Source organism: Megascapheus bottae, chromosome 4 (assembly GCF_031878675.1).
Source record: "Megascapheus bottae isolate mThoBot1 chromosome 4, mThoBot2.hap1, whole genome shotgun sequence".
NCBI classification, from domain to species: Eukaryota; Metazoa; Chordata; class Mammalia; order Rodentia; family Geomyidae; genus Megascapheus; species Megascapheus bottae.
In genome coordinates, this window is record NC_143512.1 from 48860192 (window position 1) to 48880527 (window position 20336).

General features: G+C 34.9%; 1 protein-coding gene across 2 annotated transcripts in view; it reads right to left on the reverse strand.

Annotated features, from left to right (window-relative positions):
• Positions 1-20336, reverse strand: part of Cwc27 (CWC27 spliceosome associated cyclophilin) — a 179377-nt gene that overhangs the window by 73106 nt on the left and 85935 nt on the right. For both annotated transcript variants that reach the window (XM_090331865.1, XM_090331866.1), the window contains exon 11: positions 17823-17923. In XM_090331865.1, coding sequence (XP_090187991.1) covers positions 17823-17923 — 101 coding nt within the window. The remainder of the gene's footprint in view (positions 1-17822; positions 17924-20336) is intronic.

Below are 20336 nucleotides of genomic sequence, written 5' to 3' on the forward strand. Positions count from 1 at the left end.
CTTAAGGAACAGAGGTTCTGAGTTTTAATATGATAAAAATTTAGCACATTTTTCTTTTATGATTATTTTTACATGTGTATATGTCCTAATCCTTAACTCTGTAAAACAAGGCCATAATGTAAATCTCTTCAAATGTTACCTAGGAGTTTGATTATCAACAACATTTAAATATAAGGTACATATGGAATTGATTTTTTTTCGTCAGCTGTGGGGCTTGAACTCTGGGCCAGGGCACTGTCCCTGAGCTCCTCAACTCAAGACTAGTAAACAAACATCAAAATCATTTTTTTGATTTATAGGTCCTCAAACTAATCCAATACTTTTTTTTCCTTCATTACATGATATACTACTATTTGTTTTAAATTTTTTTTACAAGTGGTCTATAATTTTCTTTCTTAAATATCTTCATTAGATATTTTCAACAATACATTAATTTCCTAAATCTAACAGCAAACTGTGTCTTTTTTTATATTCTGGAAGAGTTTGTATAAAATAGTTAATTTGTGATAGCTATACATTCAGTTTTTCTACTGACTAATATTCAGTGTCCTACTTCTCAGACTAGTCTGAGAAACGGGAAGTATTTCTTAGCATCACATATTTATAAATTTATAATTAGCCTCTAGAGACCATTTTAATACAGATAGAATATACAACCATATGCACAATTATATTATTTTAAGAATTCTTGGAGATTATTTTTTTTCTTGTCTTATCTCATTGAGTTTATTGAATAGCATTTTAAAAAGGGCACAGTGGGCCAGGAGTTTAGCCTAGGGGTGGAGTGCTTGCCTAGCACGCACAAAGACTGGGGTTCGATTCCTTGATACCACATGCATAGCAAAAATCCAGAAATGGTGCTGTGGCTCAAATGGTAGAGTCCTAGACTTGATAAAGCCCAAGGACAGTGCTTAGGCCGTGAGTTCAAGCCCCAGGACTGGCAAAAAAAGGGGGCAGAGTATAGCTTTGCCTTTCCCATACTATACATGTTTTTGCTGCTGTATTAATTTTTGCTTTATTATTTCTTTTACCCTTCAAGTTTAATTTTATGTTAAAGTATATTGGTAAAACAAAGTTTGACTATCCTAAACATTTGTATACTTATTTACAAATTATATGCACAAGTATCAGTTTCCCTTATCTTCTAATTTTCTTTGTAGACTAAAAGATAGATTAATAGCAACAGACATTCAGTTATGCGGTTCCTTTACTGATATGGATTATCTTCGTGACGTTTTGGTGTTCATGATAGGAAGCAAATAAACTAGTTCTGTATGGACAAGAAGCTAGAAAAAAAAATACAACAAGAAGAAGGTGTGTGTGTGTGTGTGTGTTTTGTGTGTGTGTGTGTGTGTATTCTGGGACTTGAACTCTTGGCTTGGGTGCTGTTCCTGAATCTTTTGCTGAAGGCTAGAGCTCTACCACTTGAGCCACAGCTCTACTTCTACTTTCAGTGGTTAACTGGCGACAGGAGTTTCACGTACTTTCCTGCCTGGCTGGATTCAAATCTTGATTCTCAAAACTCAACTTCCTGAGTAGCTAGGATTACAGGTATGAGCAACTGGTGTTTGTATCCTACTTAGTTATTAGTGTTACATTTAAAAAACGTGTAATGCTGCAGCCATGTTCACTGCAGCTAAGATATGCTAAGATATGGAACCAACACAGATGTCCTTCAGTAGATGAATGATCAAGAAGATGTTGTATATATACACAATGGGGTTCTATGCTTTCAGAAATAATGAAAATTGCCCCATTGGAAGGAAATGGAAAGACATGGGAAAAAAAAACTGTATTAGATGAAGAAAGACAGCCCCAAAGAAATATAGGTTGCATCATTTCTCTTTTATAGTATTTAGAATATGTCTACGATATTCTTAGCAGGGGATCACAATAGCCCAATCAGTAAGTACATAGGACCATAGATAATGAAGCATATCAAAATGAACTCTAAAAATTGGAAATAAGAGGTTCTTATTATGTCCTGCATGCAGTTATTGATATTTTTTGTCTTTCTGTTTTAGTTTCTGTATCCTTTGTCTTGTATATATCTGATCTGTGGAAAGGAAAGGTAATCACAAAAACAGGGCAAAGGATGAACTAATGCAACAATGGTTCCTTACTAGACTCTAAGTGGTAAATGAACTTTACAATGGGGAGGGAAAAAGAAGTGGGGAGGGTTAAACGGGAGAAAATGAGAGAAGGGGTAATTGTTTTAAAAGAAATGTACTCGCTGGGCACTGATGGGTCACACCTGTAACCCTAGCTACTCAGGAGGCTAATACCTGAGGATCGTGTTTCAAAGCCAGCACAGCACAAAAGTCTTTGAGACTCTTATCTCTAATTAACCACCAGAAAGTGGGAAGTGGTGTTGTGGCTCAAGTGGTAAAGCTTAAGGACAGCACCCAAGGGCAGAGTTCAAGCCCCAGGAAGAATTTAAAAAAAAGAAGAAGAAAGAAATGTACTCATTACCCTACTTATGTAAGTGTAACCCCTTGTTCATTACCCTTATAATATTTTTTAAAAAATTATAGACAATAACTTTTTAAACGTTGAATTGTTCTTTATATTTTCAACTACACACACATATATTTAAATACTAAGACTTGAATTTAAAGCTTTGTACTCGCTAAGTGCTCTACTTTTTGAGCCATGCTGCCAGCCCATCTTGTTATTTTCCAATTAATGTCTTCAATTTTTGCTGGGGGCTGGCCAAAATTCTAACCTCCACCTAACTGGCTCAGATTACTGGTGTGATCAGTCATTTCCAGGCTAGCTTCAAAGCACAACCCTCTCATCTCTGCTTCCTGCTACCAGGGATCACGGGCATGCACCATCACAGTGAGTTCAAATTTTAGTATGGAGTAGGGGAAATGACACTACTCTGGAAGTTAGGGTCTCGAGTCCTAATTCTATAACTTTGCTGTGTGATACTGGATATACCTCTGAGCTGGCTAGATTTTAGGTAAGCCTTTTATTTGGGTGACTCTTTTATATAAAAAGAAATAGGAGTTTGTATTTCTTCCAGGACTAATACTGGAATGGTTTCACAGATACATGCAATATAAATACAGCACACTACATGCAGAATTAGTGATACTGAATACATATTCTTTCAGGATAGCTTGTTTTCATGTTCAAATATAATACACAATATATTAATCTAATATTCTATCAAGGATTATTTTTCTAAAAATAAAACTCCCCTGAAATATTACTAATATTTGTTAGTTCTGAGAACTCATTATTCCTTTTGTCCTTTCTGACAAAGTTTAATTTTAATTTTTTGTGTAGCTATTAATAATATAACCAAGGGCTCACCTTATTTGGGTGAAAAATACTAATACTCAAAAGCTGTAACTGCTATCATTTTCTGGAAGTTTCTGTGAGGAATTTAAAACTGTCATCATATTGCGTTAATCATTTAAGAAAATCAGTTTAACGCCTCACAGATTAAATTGTCTAAAGTCAATTTTAATGCAACATATTCACAGGTTTACACTATGAAGTTGTGAAAAGAATATCTTTTTCAAATTTGATTAAGTGCTGCAAGATGTTGAAGAAACTGAGCACTCAAATGAATTACTGTATATGTTTTATGTCATTTTTGGCAAAACCTCAGAAAGTGTCACATAAAAGAAAAACATCTTAGTTAAAATAAGGTCTTGACAGCAGTCTGGAAAAGTTAACAATTCCATTCCCAAAGGGGAACATTGGTTAGAGCCAAACTTTTAATGATGATATAAGTTCCTCCCATGAGAGACTCTAAATACCAAAATAAAACAATAAGTGTGTCTTATTGTGGGGTGGAGTGCAAATCTGTGAGAGTGCACACATACAGACACACACACACACACACACACATATCACTTCTTTCACTGTCTAGAATAGACAAATTCATAATTATTTCAAATCAGACTCCAATATTATTCTAATGTTTATCGGCTCCCAATGTTTCCTTCCTGAATGATCAGTGGCTACTCGAAAAAGAAAGGAAAAAGGAAATAAAGAAGGAAAGAAATGAAAGGAGCAATATATGATATTGGCGAAGGGTTTTTAGAGTTGAAACTGAGACATTTCTACTTAACTACATTCATAAAATCTTTATATAATGTTCTATATCTTATGCTAAGAGAATGAAGACTAAATCTTTTTTTTTTCTTTTTTCCTGGTCCCAAGGCTTCAACTGGGTGCTGTCCCTGAGCCCTTTATGCTCACTTGAGCCACAGAAGAATTTCTGTGTTTTTCTGTGATTAACTGGAGATAAGAGTTTCACAGGCTTTCCTGTCCCAGCTGGCTCTGAATCATGATCTTGAGATTTCAGCCTCCTGAGTAGCTAGGATTACAGGCATGAGCCATTGGTGTCTGGCAATAAATCATTCTTAATAAAGGGTCTGTTTACTACTAAAGCACATTAACACCTTATGAGTAGTTTCAATAAAAAAATTTCAAAAATATTTTACAAATTATAATAAAATTACAATATGGAGGCAAACATATGTACATTTCTATTATGATGATAAAGTTCAAAAAACATCACAGTATTTATCATGCCTATCTGACAAAAGTATTATGTATCATTAGGTATTATTTTACTTTTTATCTTTTATGCTTTTATAAATTTCTGATATTTTTCCCCAAACAACATAGGTTAACTTTCAGTTCATTTCTATATTCTTTTATTCAATTATTTCCTCCATTATTTTTATTTTCAAAGACAAAAGTATGCTGATATCCATATGCCTTCTCCTAGATTTGTTAGTTGTCACTGTTTTGCCACTTTTGCACAATTTGTTGCTCTATTCCTCCTTCTTCCCCCATTACATAGCATGATTATTTACCCTAAGTAGTTCAAGATATTTTCTATAAGTATAATCACAAAACTATTAACACACTACTAAATAATTTAACATCAGTACCATAATTATGTACTTTTCAGATTTTGTTCAAATTTCTCCAGCTGCCTATCAAAAAACTCTTAATACTTTAAAGAAAGGGCGTGACATGGTTGGTAATATTTTCCTCTTCTTTAAAAAAAATTCTTTTAACTGATATGTAAACTTACCAATCAATGTTTTGGTGCATTATTTGTTGTTGTGGACCAACTGTGGGGTCAGTGACCTTGGACCTGACCTTGGACCTACACAACTGTATATACAAGGAAGTAACTCTTATCAGGATAACTTTAAGCAATGTCAATCAGCTCTTATCAGGATAACTTTAAACAATGTCAATCAGTTCTTATCTGGATAACTTTAAGCAATGTTAATCAGTTCTTATCAGGATGACTTTAAGCAATGTTAATCCTTTCTCATTTATCCTATATGTGACTTGTTTACTATTTTGTATGAATGTAGCCTCTGGCAGTTCCCTAGTTTTAAGAAGAGTATTTAAGGTCGGAACTTAAAATAAACAGGAGAGTCTTAGGCGGCAGTCTGGAGCTCACAGTCTTCTTGGACTGCTGACTTGGGCTGTAGTCCTCCCGAACTCCATCTGTTTGTCTCTCTTCTATTTTTTCCTAGTCCTTGCCCCTATTTCAGGAATCCCAATCCGCGAACCCTGGTTTGCTGCCGGCTGGCCCCGGCAATTTGTATGTAACTAGGTTAAACATTTCTGTAGCCCAGTGTCAAAAAATTTGAAATTATTCTAAGTTTGTGAATTATATAGCACGCAACTGCTATGTATAATTATTTTACAGATCAAACCAGGATTTTGCATATGCCTATCAAATTTTCTTCCAATGAGCTCTAGTGTAATCCATAATTTTTCACTTTATATTACATCTTGCTCTACTATTTTTGTTTTTGTTTTTGCATCAGTCCTGGGGCTTCAATACTTAGGGCCTGAGCACTGTTCTTGGGCTTTCTCAAGGCTAGAGCTCTACTACTTGATCCACAGCATTACTTCCGGCTTTTTCTATGTATGTGCTTCTAGGAATGGAGCCAGGGTCCTTGTGCATGCTATGCAAGTACTCAACCGCTTCCGCCCCCCTTGCTCTACTTTTATAATTACAAAAACTTCAGGTTTTGCTTTTCTAATTATTTATCTTCTAAAAATATTGAGATATCAATATTGACAAATATCGTAAAACTCATGCTTTTAGAGAATACTCACCCTCATTTTAATTTATTCTTTAATCTGCTTTGAACTTAAAAATCCAGATAATAAATGGCCCTAAGAGAGAGAAAACTGAAAATGACAGATGATCAGAAAGGCTCTGTGAATCAAGTACAAATATAATTTTACATACTCAAATAAAGTGAAAGGTAACACAGAGATGAAGAGTAGACTACTGAAAAAACTAAGTTCTGATACTTTTTGTCTCCAAGAAAAAATGATGATCCAAGAAGATTCCCGGAGAATATTAAAAGCCTTGAGTAAAGGACTGCTTTGCTCAGTGAGGATTAACGCTATGGCATAGGTATAACACAGCAAGCCCTACATGAAAGCTTCTGTTTCTTACAAAAAAAATAAGCTGGTTTAACATAATATATTAGATGGAAGAAAAGTAGTAAAAAATTGCAATTTTCATGATATATCAAGTCCTAGTGGGATTTAATCAAGTATTAAAAAGATAGTGTAAAGCAACTGGAAATGACCTAGTGTAAGTTGAGAGGTATGGCCCAGTGTAAGTTGAGAGGTATTAGGAACCTAAGGGATATGTTTCATTAAGCGGATTTAAATTTTCCCCTTGATTTATAAGCTCAGATTGCCCTTCTTTCTTTAATTTCTGGTACTAATCATAAAGCAAGCATTGTTTTCTCAAGATCTGGCATTTTATCACCCTAAAGCTGATTAGAGAATATGTCCAAACCCGAATCCCTATGTCACTATGTTCAGTTCATCACTGGGTTTGATATGATGAAACTTAGAAGAAAAATAACTTAAACATAATTTAATGAAAAGGATTCAGTAGTTTATTAAAGAATCTGACAGAGCCAGCACAGGAAACTGACTTTATCTCCAATTAAATATCAATCTTACTCAAAATTTATTACCTCCCAAACCAGTCCTGCTCAGGGACCAGGGTGATTTGCAGTGGGACTACAAAGACTTCAGGCTGTAAACAGGAATGTCCTGTCATACATTTCTACAGACATTGCTGCTGTCTAAAGAAAGATACCATAAGCCTCGCTTATTTGAATTGGGGCACCATTATGCTTATTTTGCATTCAACAAAGAAAACTAACTTTTGAATTTTTCAAAATCAAAATTAATGCTGTTAAAAATCAATTCTATATGATTGTAATTATGGCATATTTTTTCCATATATTTTTACTGTAATTAATAGAAGAGTTACATTATATTCACCAGATAGAAGGTGCATTACTTCACATACATTGACACCCTTTCTCATGTCTTGGTCCCCATTTCCCACCCCCGGACCCCACCCCACATCTTGTTTACCTCCCTTCCCTATCCGACTTCAAATAACCAAAACCACATATATACAATATATCAGATAACGAGGTGAAATACTGTAACCATATGAGATAACCAAGGACAGCAAAACAGATGAGAGATAACATAGTACATTAAGGACAACAATCATTCATTATATGGCTTTTGTTTCTACATCCTGGAGGTCCTTTCATTTAGCTTCATTCTATATGGCCTTATGTATCTAGCATTTGTTCTATTGTAAATCTCTGCTGGGAGAGCCCAAGGTTTCTACTGATTATGACAAGTGAGGGAAACCGTTGAGCCTATGTTCCTTTGAGCCTGGCTTACTTCACTTAATATGATTTTTTCTAAGTCTTTCCATTTCCTCAAAAATGGGGCAATGTTGTTCTTTCTAACAGCAGCATAGAATTCCATTGTGTACAAATACCACATCTTGTTGATCTACTCCTCAACTGAGGGGCATCTGGGTTGGTTCATGTGTCTATAGGCCATTCTTATATCTTCTTCAGAGAAGATTCTCTTTAAGTCTTTGGCCCATCTTTTAATGGGATGGTTGTTTCTTTGGTGATTAGTTTTGGAGTGATTCAATTTTTTAAGCTGTTGATATATTTTAGATATGAGGCCTTTGTCTGTTGTATGGTTAATAAAGATCTTCTCCCACTCTGTAGGCTTTCTAATTAATTTGCTAGCTATGTCCTTTGCCATACAGAAGCTCTGCAGTTTAATGCAGTACCAATTATCCAGCCTTTCTCTGATTTGTTGTGTTTCTTGGTCCTTATTAAGAAAGTTTCAACCTGTGCCAAGGAGACCTAGTGTGTCTCCTATTCCTTCTTGGAAAGTTTCCTGTGTATCTGCTTTTACCTCAAGGTCTTTGATTCATTTGGAGTTAATCCTGGTGCAGGGTGACAAAGAAGGATCCAACTTTAGTTTTCTGCAAGTGTTTAACCAGTTCTGCCAGCACCACTTGTTGAAGAGGCTGTCTTTCTTCCATTCTATTTTTTTGGCTCCCTTATCAAAGATTAGGTGGCCATATGTCTGTGGGTTAATATCTGGGTCCTCAGTTCTATTCCATTGGTCTTCAGGCCTGTTTTTGTGCCAGTCACTATAGCTCTGTAGTAGTCTAAAGTGTGGTATTGAAATTCCTCCTGTGCTGTTCTTTCTGCTAAGAAGTGTTTTTGCTATACAGGGTCTTTTATTATTCCATATGAAATTTTGGATTACCTTTTTGATTTCTTTAAAGAATGACATTGGGATATTGATGGGTATTGTATTGAATTTGTAGATATCCCTTGGCAAGACTGTTATTGTCATGATGTTAATTCTTCCAATCCAGGAGCAAGGGAGGTTTTTCCACTTCCTCAATTCTGCTTTAATTTCCTTTTTCAGGGTTTTAAAGTCTTCATCGCAAAGGTCCTATACAATCTTAGTTGTTAATTCCTAGGTACTTTATTTTCTTTAAGGCTATTGCAAAAGAAGCTGCTTTCCTGATTGTTGCCTCATTTTTCTCATTGTTGGCATACAGGAAGGCAGTTGATTTTTGAGTGTTAATTTTATACCTTGCTACCTTGCCAAAGTTTTGAATCAGCTCAAGCAGCTTGGGAGTGGAGTCTATAGGGTTCTTTAAATACAGAATCATGTCATCTGTAAAGAGGGAAAGTTTCACTTCCTTTTTCCCTATTTGGATGCCCTTTATGCTTGCTTCTTAATTATGTCATATTTTTAACATTTTGTTTCTTTTATTTATCAAAACACTGTCATATAGATTATCAGGAATCTTTTTTAATTGTTGGAAAATATATAGGGGGATTACAGTTACATTTGTCAGGTAGGTAGATGCATTAGTTTTCACACACTGATATCCCCTCTCATGTTTCACTCATCTTGCTTTCCCCCACTTCCCTTTCCTATTTCAAATAAACAAATAAATGTACACACAATACACCAGGTAACAAAGTCAGATACAGTAACAACATGAGATTAACCTTAAGGGCAAAAAAAGAGAAGAGAAATAACATACTACATTAAGAACAACAATCACACAAGATAAAGCTCTTATTTCCATATCCTAGAGTTCCTTTCATTCAGTCTCATCCTATATGACCTTATGTACATAAGTTTAGAGCTATTGTAATGCTGTTTTGAGAGTCCTAGATGTGTACTAATTATTACAAATGAGGGGAACCATTGAGCCTATGTTCCCTTGGGTCTGGCTTACTTAATATGATTTTTTCCAAGTCTTTCCATTTCTTTACCAATGGTGCAATGTCATTGTTTCTAATGACAACATAGAATTCCATTGTAAGTATCACATCTTCTTGATCCAATTATCTACTGAGGGGCATCTGGGTTGGTTCCATACCTTATCTGTGGTAAATAGTGCTGCAATAAACACTCTTGTGCTAGTGGCTTTAGTACATTCTTGTCTCTGGACATTTGCGTAAAGGAGTGGAATTGCGGGGTCATAGGGGAGCTCTATGTTTAGTCTTTTGAGGGATCCCCACACTGCTTTCCAAAGTGTTTGAATGAGTTTACACTCCCACCCACAGTGTGGTAGCTATCTCTCCTGGCCATATCCCCACCAGTTGTTTTCAGTTTTCTTGATCCTGGCCATTCTAACTGGAGTGCGGTGGACTCTCAAAATTATTTTGATTTGTATTTCTTTTTTTAAATTTTCATATATTTTTATTGTAATTAATAGAAGGGTTACATTATATTCGCCAGATAGAAGGTGCATTAATTCACATACATTAATACCCTTTCTCATGTCTTGGTCCCCATTTCCCTTCCCCCCACCCCCACCCCTCATCTTGTTTTCCCCCCTTCCCTATCCAATGTCAAATAACCAAATACAAATATATCCAATATATCAGATAACAAAGTGAGATACTGTAACAATATGAGATAACCAAGGGACAGCGAAAGAGATGAGAGATAACATACTACATTAAGGACAACAATCACTCATTATATGGCTTTTGTTTCTATATCGTAGAAGTCCTTTCATTTAGTGTCATACTATATGGCCTTATGTATCTAGGTTTTGCTCTATTGCAAATCTCTGCTATGAGAGCCCAAGGTTTCCACTGATTATGACAAATGAGGGAAACCATTGAGCCTATCTTCCTTTGAGTCTGGCTTACTTCACTTAATAGGATTTTTTTCTAAGTCTTTCCATTTCCTTAGAAATGGGGCGATGTCATTCTTTCTGACAGCAGCATGGAATTCCATTGTGTACAAATACATCTTGTTGATCCACTCATCAACAGAGGGACATCTGGGTTGGTTCCATATCTTTGCTATGGTAAATAGTGATGCAATGAACATCATTGTGCTAGTGGCTTTAGTATGCCCTTGTTTCTGGATGATTGGGTAAATGCCAAGTAGTGGAATTGCTGGGTCATAGGGGAGCTCTATGTTTAGTCTTTTGAGGAACTGCCACACTGCTTTCTATAGTGGTTGAACAAGTTTGTACTTCCACCAACAGTGTAGTAGTGATCCCTCTTGGCCACATCCCCTCCAGCATCTGTTGTTATTAGGTTTCTTGATCCTGGCCATTCTAACTGATATGAGGTGGAATCTTAGAGTTGTTTTGATTTGCATTTCTTTTATGACCAGAGATGTTGAGCATTTCTTCATGTGTCTATAGGCCATTTCTTTTATGGCCAGAGATGTCCAGCATTTTCTTCATATGTACACAGACCATTTTTAACTCCTCTTTAGGGAATTCTCTCTTTAAGTCTTTGACCCATCTTTTAATGGAATGGGATGGTTGTTTCTTTGAGGATTTGTTTAGAAAAAATTTCATTTTTTTAGTTAAAGGTATATTTTAGATATGAGGACCTTGTCTCTTATATGGCTAATGAAGACCTTCTCGCACTCTGTGGGTTTTCTATTTAACTTGCTAGCTATGTCCCTTGCCATATACAAGCTCTGCAGGTTAATGCAGTCCCATGTATCCAGATTTTCTCTGATTTGTTGTGTTTCTTGGTCCTTATTAAGAAAGTTTTGACCTGTGCCAAGGAGATGTACTGTATTTCCTATTCCTTCTTGTAAAGTGGTCAGGGTATCTGCTTTTACCTCAAGGTCTCTGATCCATTTGGAATTAATTCTGGTATAGAGTGACACAGAAGGATTCAACTTTAGTTTTTTGCAGGTGCTTAACCAATTCTGCCAGCACCACTTGTTGAATAGGCTATCTTTTATCCATTCTATTTTTTTTTTTGGCTCCTTTATCAAAGATTAGGCGGCCATAGGTCTGTGGGTTGATTTCTAGATCTTCAGTTCTATTCCATTGGTCCTCAGGCCTGTTCTTGTGCCATTACCAAACTGTTTTGGTTACTATAGTTCTGTAATAGAGTCTAAAGTTTGTTATTGAAATTCCTCCTGGGCTGTTCTTTCTGCTAAGAAGTGTTTTTGCTATATGAGGGTCTTTCCTTATTCCATATTAAATTTTGTATTGCCTCTTCCATTTTTTTTAAAGAATGACATTGGGATATTGATGGGTATTGCACTGAATTTGTAGATAGCCCTTGGCAGTATTGCCATTTTCATGATGTTAACTTCCAATCCAGGAGCATGGGAGGTTTTTCCACTTCCTCAATTCTGCTTTAATTTCCTTTTTCAGGGTTTTAAATTTTTCATCGCACAGGTCCTTTATAGTCTTAGTTAATTCCTATGTGCTTTATTTTCTTTGAGGCTATTGCAAAAGGAGCTGCCTTCCTGATTTCTGCTTCATTCTTCTCTTTGTTAGCAAACAGGAAAGCAGTTGATTTTTGAGTGTTAATTTTATACTCTGTTACCTTGCCAACATTGTGAATCAGCTCAATCAACTTGTGAATAGAGTCTACAGTGTCCTTTAAATACAGAACCATGTCATCTGCAAAGAGGGAAAGTTTAAACTCCTTACCCGGAATCTTTAAAAGTAAATAATGATAGAAAAGTGCAAACTCATAAAGTTATAATTATATAATGTATATCTTTCCATGTAATACATAATCTACTATATAACAATATGCTTGTAATACAAGGAGTAGAAGAGCCTATTTAAATTTATATACAATAGATAGATCCAGATTTTAAAGTAATTTACCTAGTATGATAGAGTAGGTTAAAAAAATATAGCATGGCTAGATGTCAGTCCTTAAATGTCACTACAAGTTTAAATGAAGCCTAAAAAGTCAATGGAATATTAATCTCTTGATCGGACAAAAAAATTCTAAAAAAAAAAAGAATATCATGCCTATTGGAGCACTCGACTTAATGATAGACCTGCATTCATATAAACCTCCCCATACAAGTATTTTAATGCATAGATACCAAGACACAAGTGGTTCTTAGTCTATAAGTACTTCCTAATGCTTTTATTCCAAGTACTACAAATTAAATTCTAACGTGAACTGTCAATATTCAGCAAATGTGACTTTTCAGATGGATTCATAAAACCAAAGATTTACTTAAGCATGAACAGAATTCACACATACAGCTTGTGAAAACAAAGAATATCATTATAGAAGTACACTTTTAAAAAGCATGAACAGGAAATTTGTTGAGATTTTAATTATGTCAGATGTTTACAAGAGTTTAATTATGTCAGATTTTTAATATGGTTTTTAAAGTATTAAAGCTCATCTTTTCAACTTACAGAATTTAGGTCAGAAACAAAATGAATCTAGGAATAGCCATGTTTTTCTTCTTACAAACTCAACATTCTTGCATTTATAGAATAACATAAATTTATCAGAAGTTTTCTTACTTTTTAACTCCTTAAAGGAAACCTGAAGAATTAGAAGGTATTTAACCCCTGTATTTATGAAAACAGACTCAATGTGGTTTAAATAACTCTGCTACTAGTACCTCCAAGACTTCTAATACTTCCCTACTTATTTTTTGAAAAAATACAATATTCCAAAATATAGGACAGCACTACCCTGACACCAGAATTACCATTAATTAAACTCATTTTTTTCGTTTTACCAGTTCTAAGGCTTGAACTCTGGGTCTACATTCTGTCCTTTAGGTTTTTTGTACTTCCAGTATTTTGGTGGTAAACTGAAGATAAACATCTCATAGACTTTTTGGCCTGCACTGAATCACAACCCTCAGATCTCAGTCTTCTGAGTAGCTAGGATTACAGGTATGAGCCAGGGACCTGGCAAAAGCTAATGTTCTTTTGGAGGCTAGGACATGCATGAGGTAGCAATCATGACTATATTATACAACCAGTTGCTATTTTTAATTATCTAAAAGGCATGTAAAATATTAATTATCTGCTTCTAATTTTAATGGTAAATTAATACTTTTTTATTAAAAAGACTAATTCATATAGAATTACCGGAACACTTAGATAACTAGGTGCAGTGTTGGACAAACTAACACGCTTTATAAAAGCCAGATATGTAGCCACATAGTCCAATCATACAGGCTTTCCTGAACAGGTTCAGGAGAGTGTTTAGTTTAACTGATGCATGAGTTTTAACGCCAAGGTCAAATAACACGTTCCCACTCCTTTTTATGTGAAGATCCTTACTATACAAATACACATGAGAACTTCTGGATGTGTTCCCAGAATTCATTTAGCTTTATCCTTGGAATATCTATAGACTGGTAAGACAGCCTAAGTTCTGATATACACTGAAAGATGTTTAAAATTCTTTGTTTCTATGTTACACTGTAAGATAGCTCATAGTATCATTTGTAATCACAGAGTAAAAATACTACCAGTTTTAAAAATTGCATAGCTGAAATTTACAAATCTTCCACAATAAACAATTTTCTATTATTTATTACCAATACTAGCCAACTTTAAAAGATCAAAGTAAGCTTAATGGAAATTTAATTCCAAGAAAAAATGCAATCCACAATGTACATCATAAATATATTCTAAGAAAGAATGTCATTAGTCTTCTAACAAGATGGTGATAACATGGCTGCTCCTAATAGCACTTTAAAAATATCAGAATAAAAATAAAATTATCCATTTATTGTTTAGCTATTTGATTCTAAAGGCAAAATCTGGATGTCAGTAATCACAGTTGCTTTGTGATTCCAGATGGGAAAATGCAGAAGCAGTATGTAGTACCAGAAATTAAAATAAAAATAAAAAAGTTCAAGCTGAAAGTACCAGGCACCTATCAAAGATCATCATGGCTTTAGATTATGAAAGACCTTAATGTTGAAAATACATGGGGACTGATCACAGGTGGCTCAGATCTGAGGACTGTGGTTTGAAGACAGCTTGGGTAGGAACCCACAAGACACTTACTTCCAATTAAACACAGAAAAAGCTGGAAGTGTTGCTGTGGCTCAAGTTGTAGAGTTCTAGCCTTCAGAAAAAGGAGCACTGGGACAGTGCCTAGGTCCAGAGTTCAAGCCCCAAGACTAGCCAAAAGAAGAAGAAGAAGAAGAAGAAGAAGAAGAAGAAGAAGAAGAAGAAGAAGAAGAAGAAGAAGAAGAAGGAAGAGGAGGAGGAGGAAGAGGAGGAGGAGGAGAAAGAGGAACAGGAAGAGGAGGAGGAGAAGATAATACACAGAAGCTAAGTGTTGGTGGCTTATGCCTGCAATCCTAGCTACTTAGGACACAGAGATCTAAGGATCTTGATTCAAAGCCAGCTCAGGGAGGAAATCCCAGGAGATTTATCTCCAATTAACCATCAAAAAGCCAGAAATAGAGCCATAGCCCGATTGGTAAGAACACTAGTTTTGAACACAAAATTCAAGGATAGCTCCCAGCCCCTTAGTTCACCAGGAATAGCACAAACGTATGCCCACAAATCACAGACGCTGGATTATTTTTGCACCATTTAAAAAAAATTCTTGTATTTTTTCAAAACAAAAAATAAGTATATAAAAAGAGCATTTCCAAAATTAGACAACAAAATGAAAGCCAGTAAACAAATTACCCCACACTGCTCTGGAACCCAGTGTCAACTGTGATTCAGAGTTAATGCAAATCCAGAAATTTTTCTTATGAGGAAAATAACATTCAGAAAAATAATTCCTCTTTCTCTATCCCTGACATTCAAAAGATTTTTGAGAATATCAGCATTCATCTACATGGATTAAAGATCCAAAAGAATATTCACTTTTGTGTTAAAAATTCAGTATTCTAGATTCAAATCTTTCTTAATTATATTTAGTATCTCAAAGGCAAATAAACATACACTGTTTTTTCTAACACAGCTTTCAACTGCGCTATAATGATATTTTTACTATAATGGTATTTTTGTTGCATTTATCTCATTCCTATTTGATCAAGTACTACAAAGGCAAGCACAATGTATTTCTAATTTCATAACCTAACTGTGGTGCATTTACCTTCCTTCTTCTCTCCCTCCCTCATATCCTTCTTTTCTTCCTCCCTTCCTCCCTCTTCTCCTACTTCTTATTTATTTATTTATATTTATTTTTGTACTAGTCCTGGGGCTAGTCCTGGGGCTTGAAACCTGGGTCTGGGCATTATTACTGAGCTTGTTTGCTCAAAAGTAGCAGTTTACCACTTGAGCCATAGGTTCATTTCTGTTTTTTTGGTGGTTAGTTGGAGATAAGCATGTCATGGATTTTTCTGTCTGGGCTGGCTTTGAACCATGATGCTTAGCTCTCAGCCTCCTGAGTAGCTAGGATTATAGGCTTGAGCCACTAGCACCCCATTCTGGCACATTTCTTAAGGCACGAGGATATTCATAATTATTTTACTCAAAAAGGATTAAAATTATGAGCAAATGGATTACTCTCATATGTCTAATTCATATATAAGAATAATTCCCAGGGCTGGGAATGTGGCCTAGTGGTAGAGTACTCACCTAGCATGCATGAAGCCTGGGTTTGATCCCTGGTACTACAAACACAGAAAAAGCTGGAAGTAGTGCTGTGGATAAGTAATAGAGTGCTAGCCTTGAGAAAGCTCAGAGACAGTGCCCAGGCTCTCAGTTCAAGTCCCAGGATGGGAAAAAAAAAGGAAAAAAAGGAAAGAACAAAACAGAAAATAAAGAAGAAACAATTCCCTGGGAGGGAAAATATGTAGTTCTTTAAACTTTTCTTATTAATATTACAGCTTGGTTCTATTTAATGTTATATTTTACAAACAGGTCTAATTCATATATCTCACTATTTTTTTTAAATGCTGGTATTGGTGTTTAAACACATAATCTTGTGCTCTTGCCAAGCTTTTTTGTTCAAGTCTATGCTCTAACAGTTGGGCAAAATCTCTTACTTCCTTCAAGTTCTATATAAGTTTATCCTTTCTTTGAAATACAGTTTATAATTTGTGCTATCATGGATGAGTTCATTTCTTTTAGCAATTGGTTTCATTCAAATATATATTTTATTTTGATGACTTTCAAAGCTCCATGAACTGTAAATAACTGAATATATAGTACAAATAGTTATGTAGTATTATATCTATCACTTAAAACACTAATATGTTGTTTGAATTTTGCACTGTTGTTCTCTATCAGAGCACACATTGTTTATAGCTAGATACGCTGCATCTTATGTTTTATAATATAACATCAATGACTTAAAACTCTAGGAGATAGGAAACTTCAAGCTTCACACAAACATGAGAATATAGTGGATCTAAGTATGCAAAAGTTAATCTATTACATCACATTTAGTACATGCTATTAGAGGAGACAATGGAATAAAATTTCCAATTGGGTTTGAAAGTGAAGCTACAGTACAATTCGTTATTTCAAAAAGAAAAGACTTGAGAGTTCCAAGCTGTAACGTTGGAGACTAAACTTACAAGCTTTCCAGTGAAAAAGTTCTACAGTAAATTAAAGGTTTTTTTTTTTTCATAAAATGCAACAGTTTTTTTGAAGCTATTCTAGCTTAACAAAATTTATAGTAACTCACAGAATATATTAACAAGTATAAACAGCAAGGTATTATTTTGATCATTTTCATCAACATTTAGATCTTCTAAGTCAACATAAAGTAAAAACAAATGAAAAGCAAAAGTATATGTTTATATATTTATATATCCAAACCAAACAAAATGTTTATATAAACCTTGAATATGAGTCCCAATTACTTCTCTTAAATGTTTTAGAGTACACATACACACACACACATACACACAAATGAGTATTTCATTCTTGTCCACTTACAATCCAGTTATGTGCTATGGTGGTATTTAGGTTTGCCTGATTTTTAGTAATCTGTTAGTGTTCATTAAACCTATTAAGAGCCATAATTATAATTATAATCATGTTTCCATTTTATTTTTTGAAAAATGCTCTAAGTAGGAATTTATTTTATTGGCTAACTGTCTAAAGCAAGGATGGGAAAGCAAACAAAAACCTCAAGAGGGAGAGAAGTGAGGAATAGGGATGGAGAAGGAAAGGAGGAAGCTGGAGAGAGGAGGGGCAAGTAAAAATAAGCACATAAAGAAGATACTGAAAGTCTGACAAAAGCCCTTACCTTCATTTCTTTTCTCCACTTTTGTTGCATCTTCTAGTTTTTTCTGTTTTGCTGCTAAGAGTTCCCTCTTCAACTGTCTAGCTTCTTTTCTGAGCTCTTCACTATAAAGAAAAAGAAAGTTATACTTAAGCATATAATGTGCTAGAAGAAAAAGTTTTTTTTCTAAACAAGAAAAAACAAAATAATGATTTTATCAATTTTGTTTCTTTTTTGCTGTTTTTGTTTTTTGGTGCCAGTCCTTGGGCTTGAACTCAGGGCCTGGGCAATGTCCTTGAGTATTCTGAAGGCTAGCACTCTACCATCTGAGCTACAGCACCACTTCCAGCTTTTTCTGTATATGTGATACTGGGGAATTGAACCCAATGATTCATGCATGCTAAGTGAGCACTCTACCATTAGGCCATATTCCTAGACCTCAATTTTGTTTCTGTGTGTATTTATTTCTTTTTTAAAAATATTTTTTATTAATTAATAGAAGGGTTACATTATATTCTTCAGATAGAAGGTGCATTACTTAACAAACATTGCTACCCCTTCTCATGTTTTTGTCCCCATTTCCCTCCTCCAACCCCCCTCACCTCATCTTGTTTCCTCCCTCCCTATCCTATTTCAAATAAACAAATAACGCATTTATTTCTTACACAGAAACATAAATATATATATATATATAGAGAGAGAGAGAGACAGAGACAGAGAGAGAAAGAGAGAGAGAACAGTTAAAAACATAACTTTTCACATTGGCTGTTAAGTTACTGTAAAATACTTCCCTTCCAAATATATCAAACATACGAAGATAAGCATATTATTTTCCTAATCACTAGCAAATTTACTATTCTAGTTTTAAAAGACTTTGAGTTAAAACAAAAATTTTAATGTAAGTATTAGTTATTAAACATGGATATACACAAAATAATTCAGCTTTAAACTATTTGCTAAAAAATGGAAAGACTGGGGAACAATTATGTTAAATGAAGTAAGCCAAACCCAGAAAAACAAAGGTTGCATAGTTTTCCTCATTTGTGGTAGACAGAATGTACCTATTAATCTATAAGTAAACAAGTTGGGTGGTATGCAAGTAGTTACAAACGAATTAACCGAAGTATAATAGACTCTAGAGAGAGCTGACATAGTATAATCTTTTAGAAAGGCTAAGTCAAAGCCCAACAAAATTTGCACCAGGAAATAGTTAAATGCAAGAGGGGAGAGGAGCACACAAATGAAGGGAGGAAGTTGGTTAGAATGCAGCCAAAACTTCATTGTATATACCACAAAATTAAGGAAAGTATGGGAACAGGTGGATTGAAGGGTGGGAGAAGGATGTTGAAGGGGTGACATTGATCAAGATTCATTGCATTTAAAAACTACTTCATTATATGGCACCTCCTTTGTACAACTAAACATCACCATCATCATCATCATCATCACCATCATCATCATCATCATCATCATCATCATCAAGACATGATGAATTCCTAAATTGGTGCCAGTAGTTATGCAATTCTATGTTCAGAATTTGGTATGAACTTGAAAAACTCATTTGGCCTTTCAAAATCAAGTTCAAACATCTAATATCACAACTTGGTAATTTCCTGTTCTGTGAAATGTACCAGGCAAAATTATTCTGATAATTAATACAGTATATCATGTGCTAAAGGCAATCTGAGTCAAAAAGTGCTTTACGACAGTTCATTAGCTAAGTGACTTAGCCCCGGGGATGGTGGTATTAATGGTGACAAAACCTTGAAGAGGTTGTTCACAGTGTGGAAGTCTTAGGTTACTAGTGAGGGCATGGGTCTTGGTACATCCAAGTATCTCTGGGTCTCTGTTTCAAGATGTAATCTTTCCCTCACATACATGTGTCCATCATAGTCATCTGTCCTGACGTGACCCAGCCAGGAGTTGCTGATGGGCCTGCCATAGTCTCCCATGCTATTTGCCCTTTCAGTCTTCAAAATCGTGTGCAAAATAAACATCAGGTTTCTAAGACTAGTTAGTCTCAGGGCTTTCATTATAGTAAAAGAAAGCTGATTGATGTAAACTTTTATGGTCACTTGTGAATCATTAAAGCTTTGCACATTGTATCTTTGAATTTCAAACATCCATTGTACTGCCAGCCATAGCTAGCTATGAGCTACGCATCATGGAAAACTGAAAGCCTAAGTAGGAATCCTTTTCTGGAAATAAGTCAAAGTTATTGAAGCCAAGGATTCATGAAATCTAAAGTGTAAATCATTCCATACCGAGTGAACCTTTAGTGATTCTTCTTGTTTTTAAATTCCATGCCTATTTACCATTCACTAACCTGTATTAGACTTAGAAAGTCATAGGCCTTTCTTTTAACATCAGACACAAAAAGTCGTATTTTGAATCAGCCTTCAAGATCTTTGAATTCTGAAACTAGTCTTTCTGATTTAAAAAAAAATCTACTACCTTTTAAAGTCTTTTCTTCCTGCTCAACGTGCACATACTCATAATAATCCAAACTATCTCCTTAAGTATATAGTTCCTGGTCTA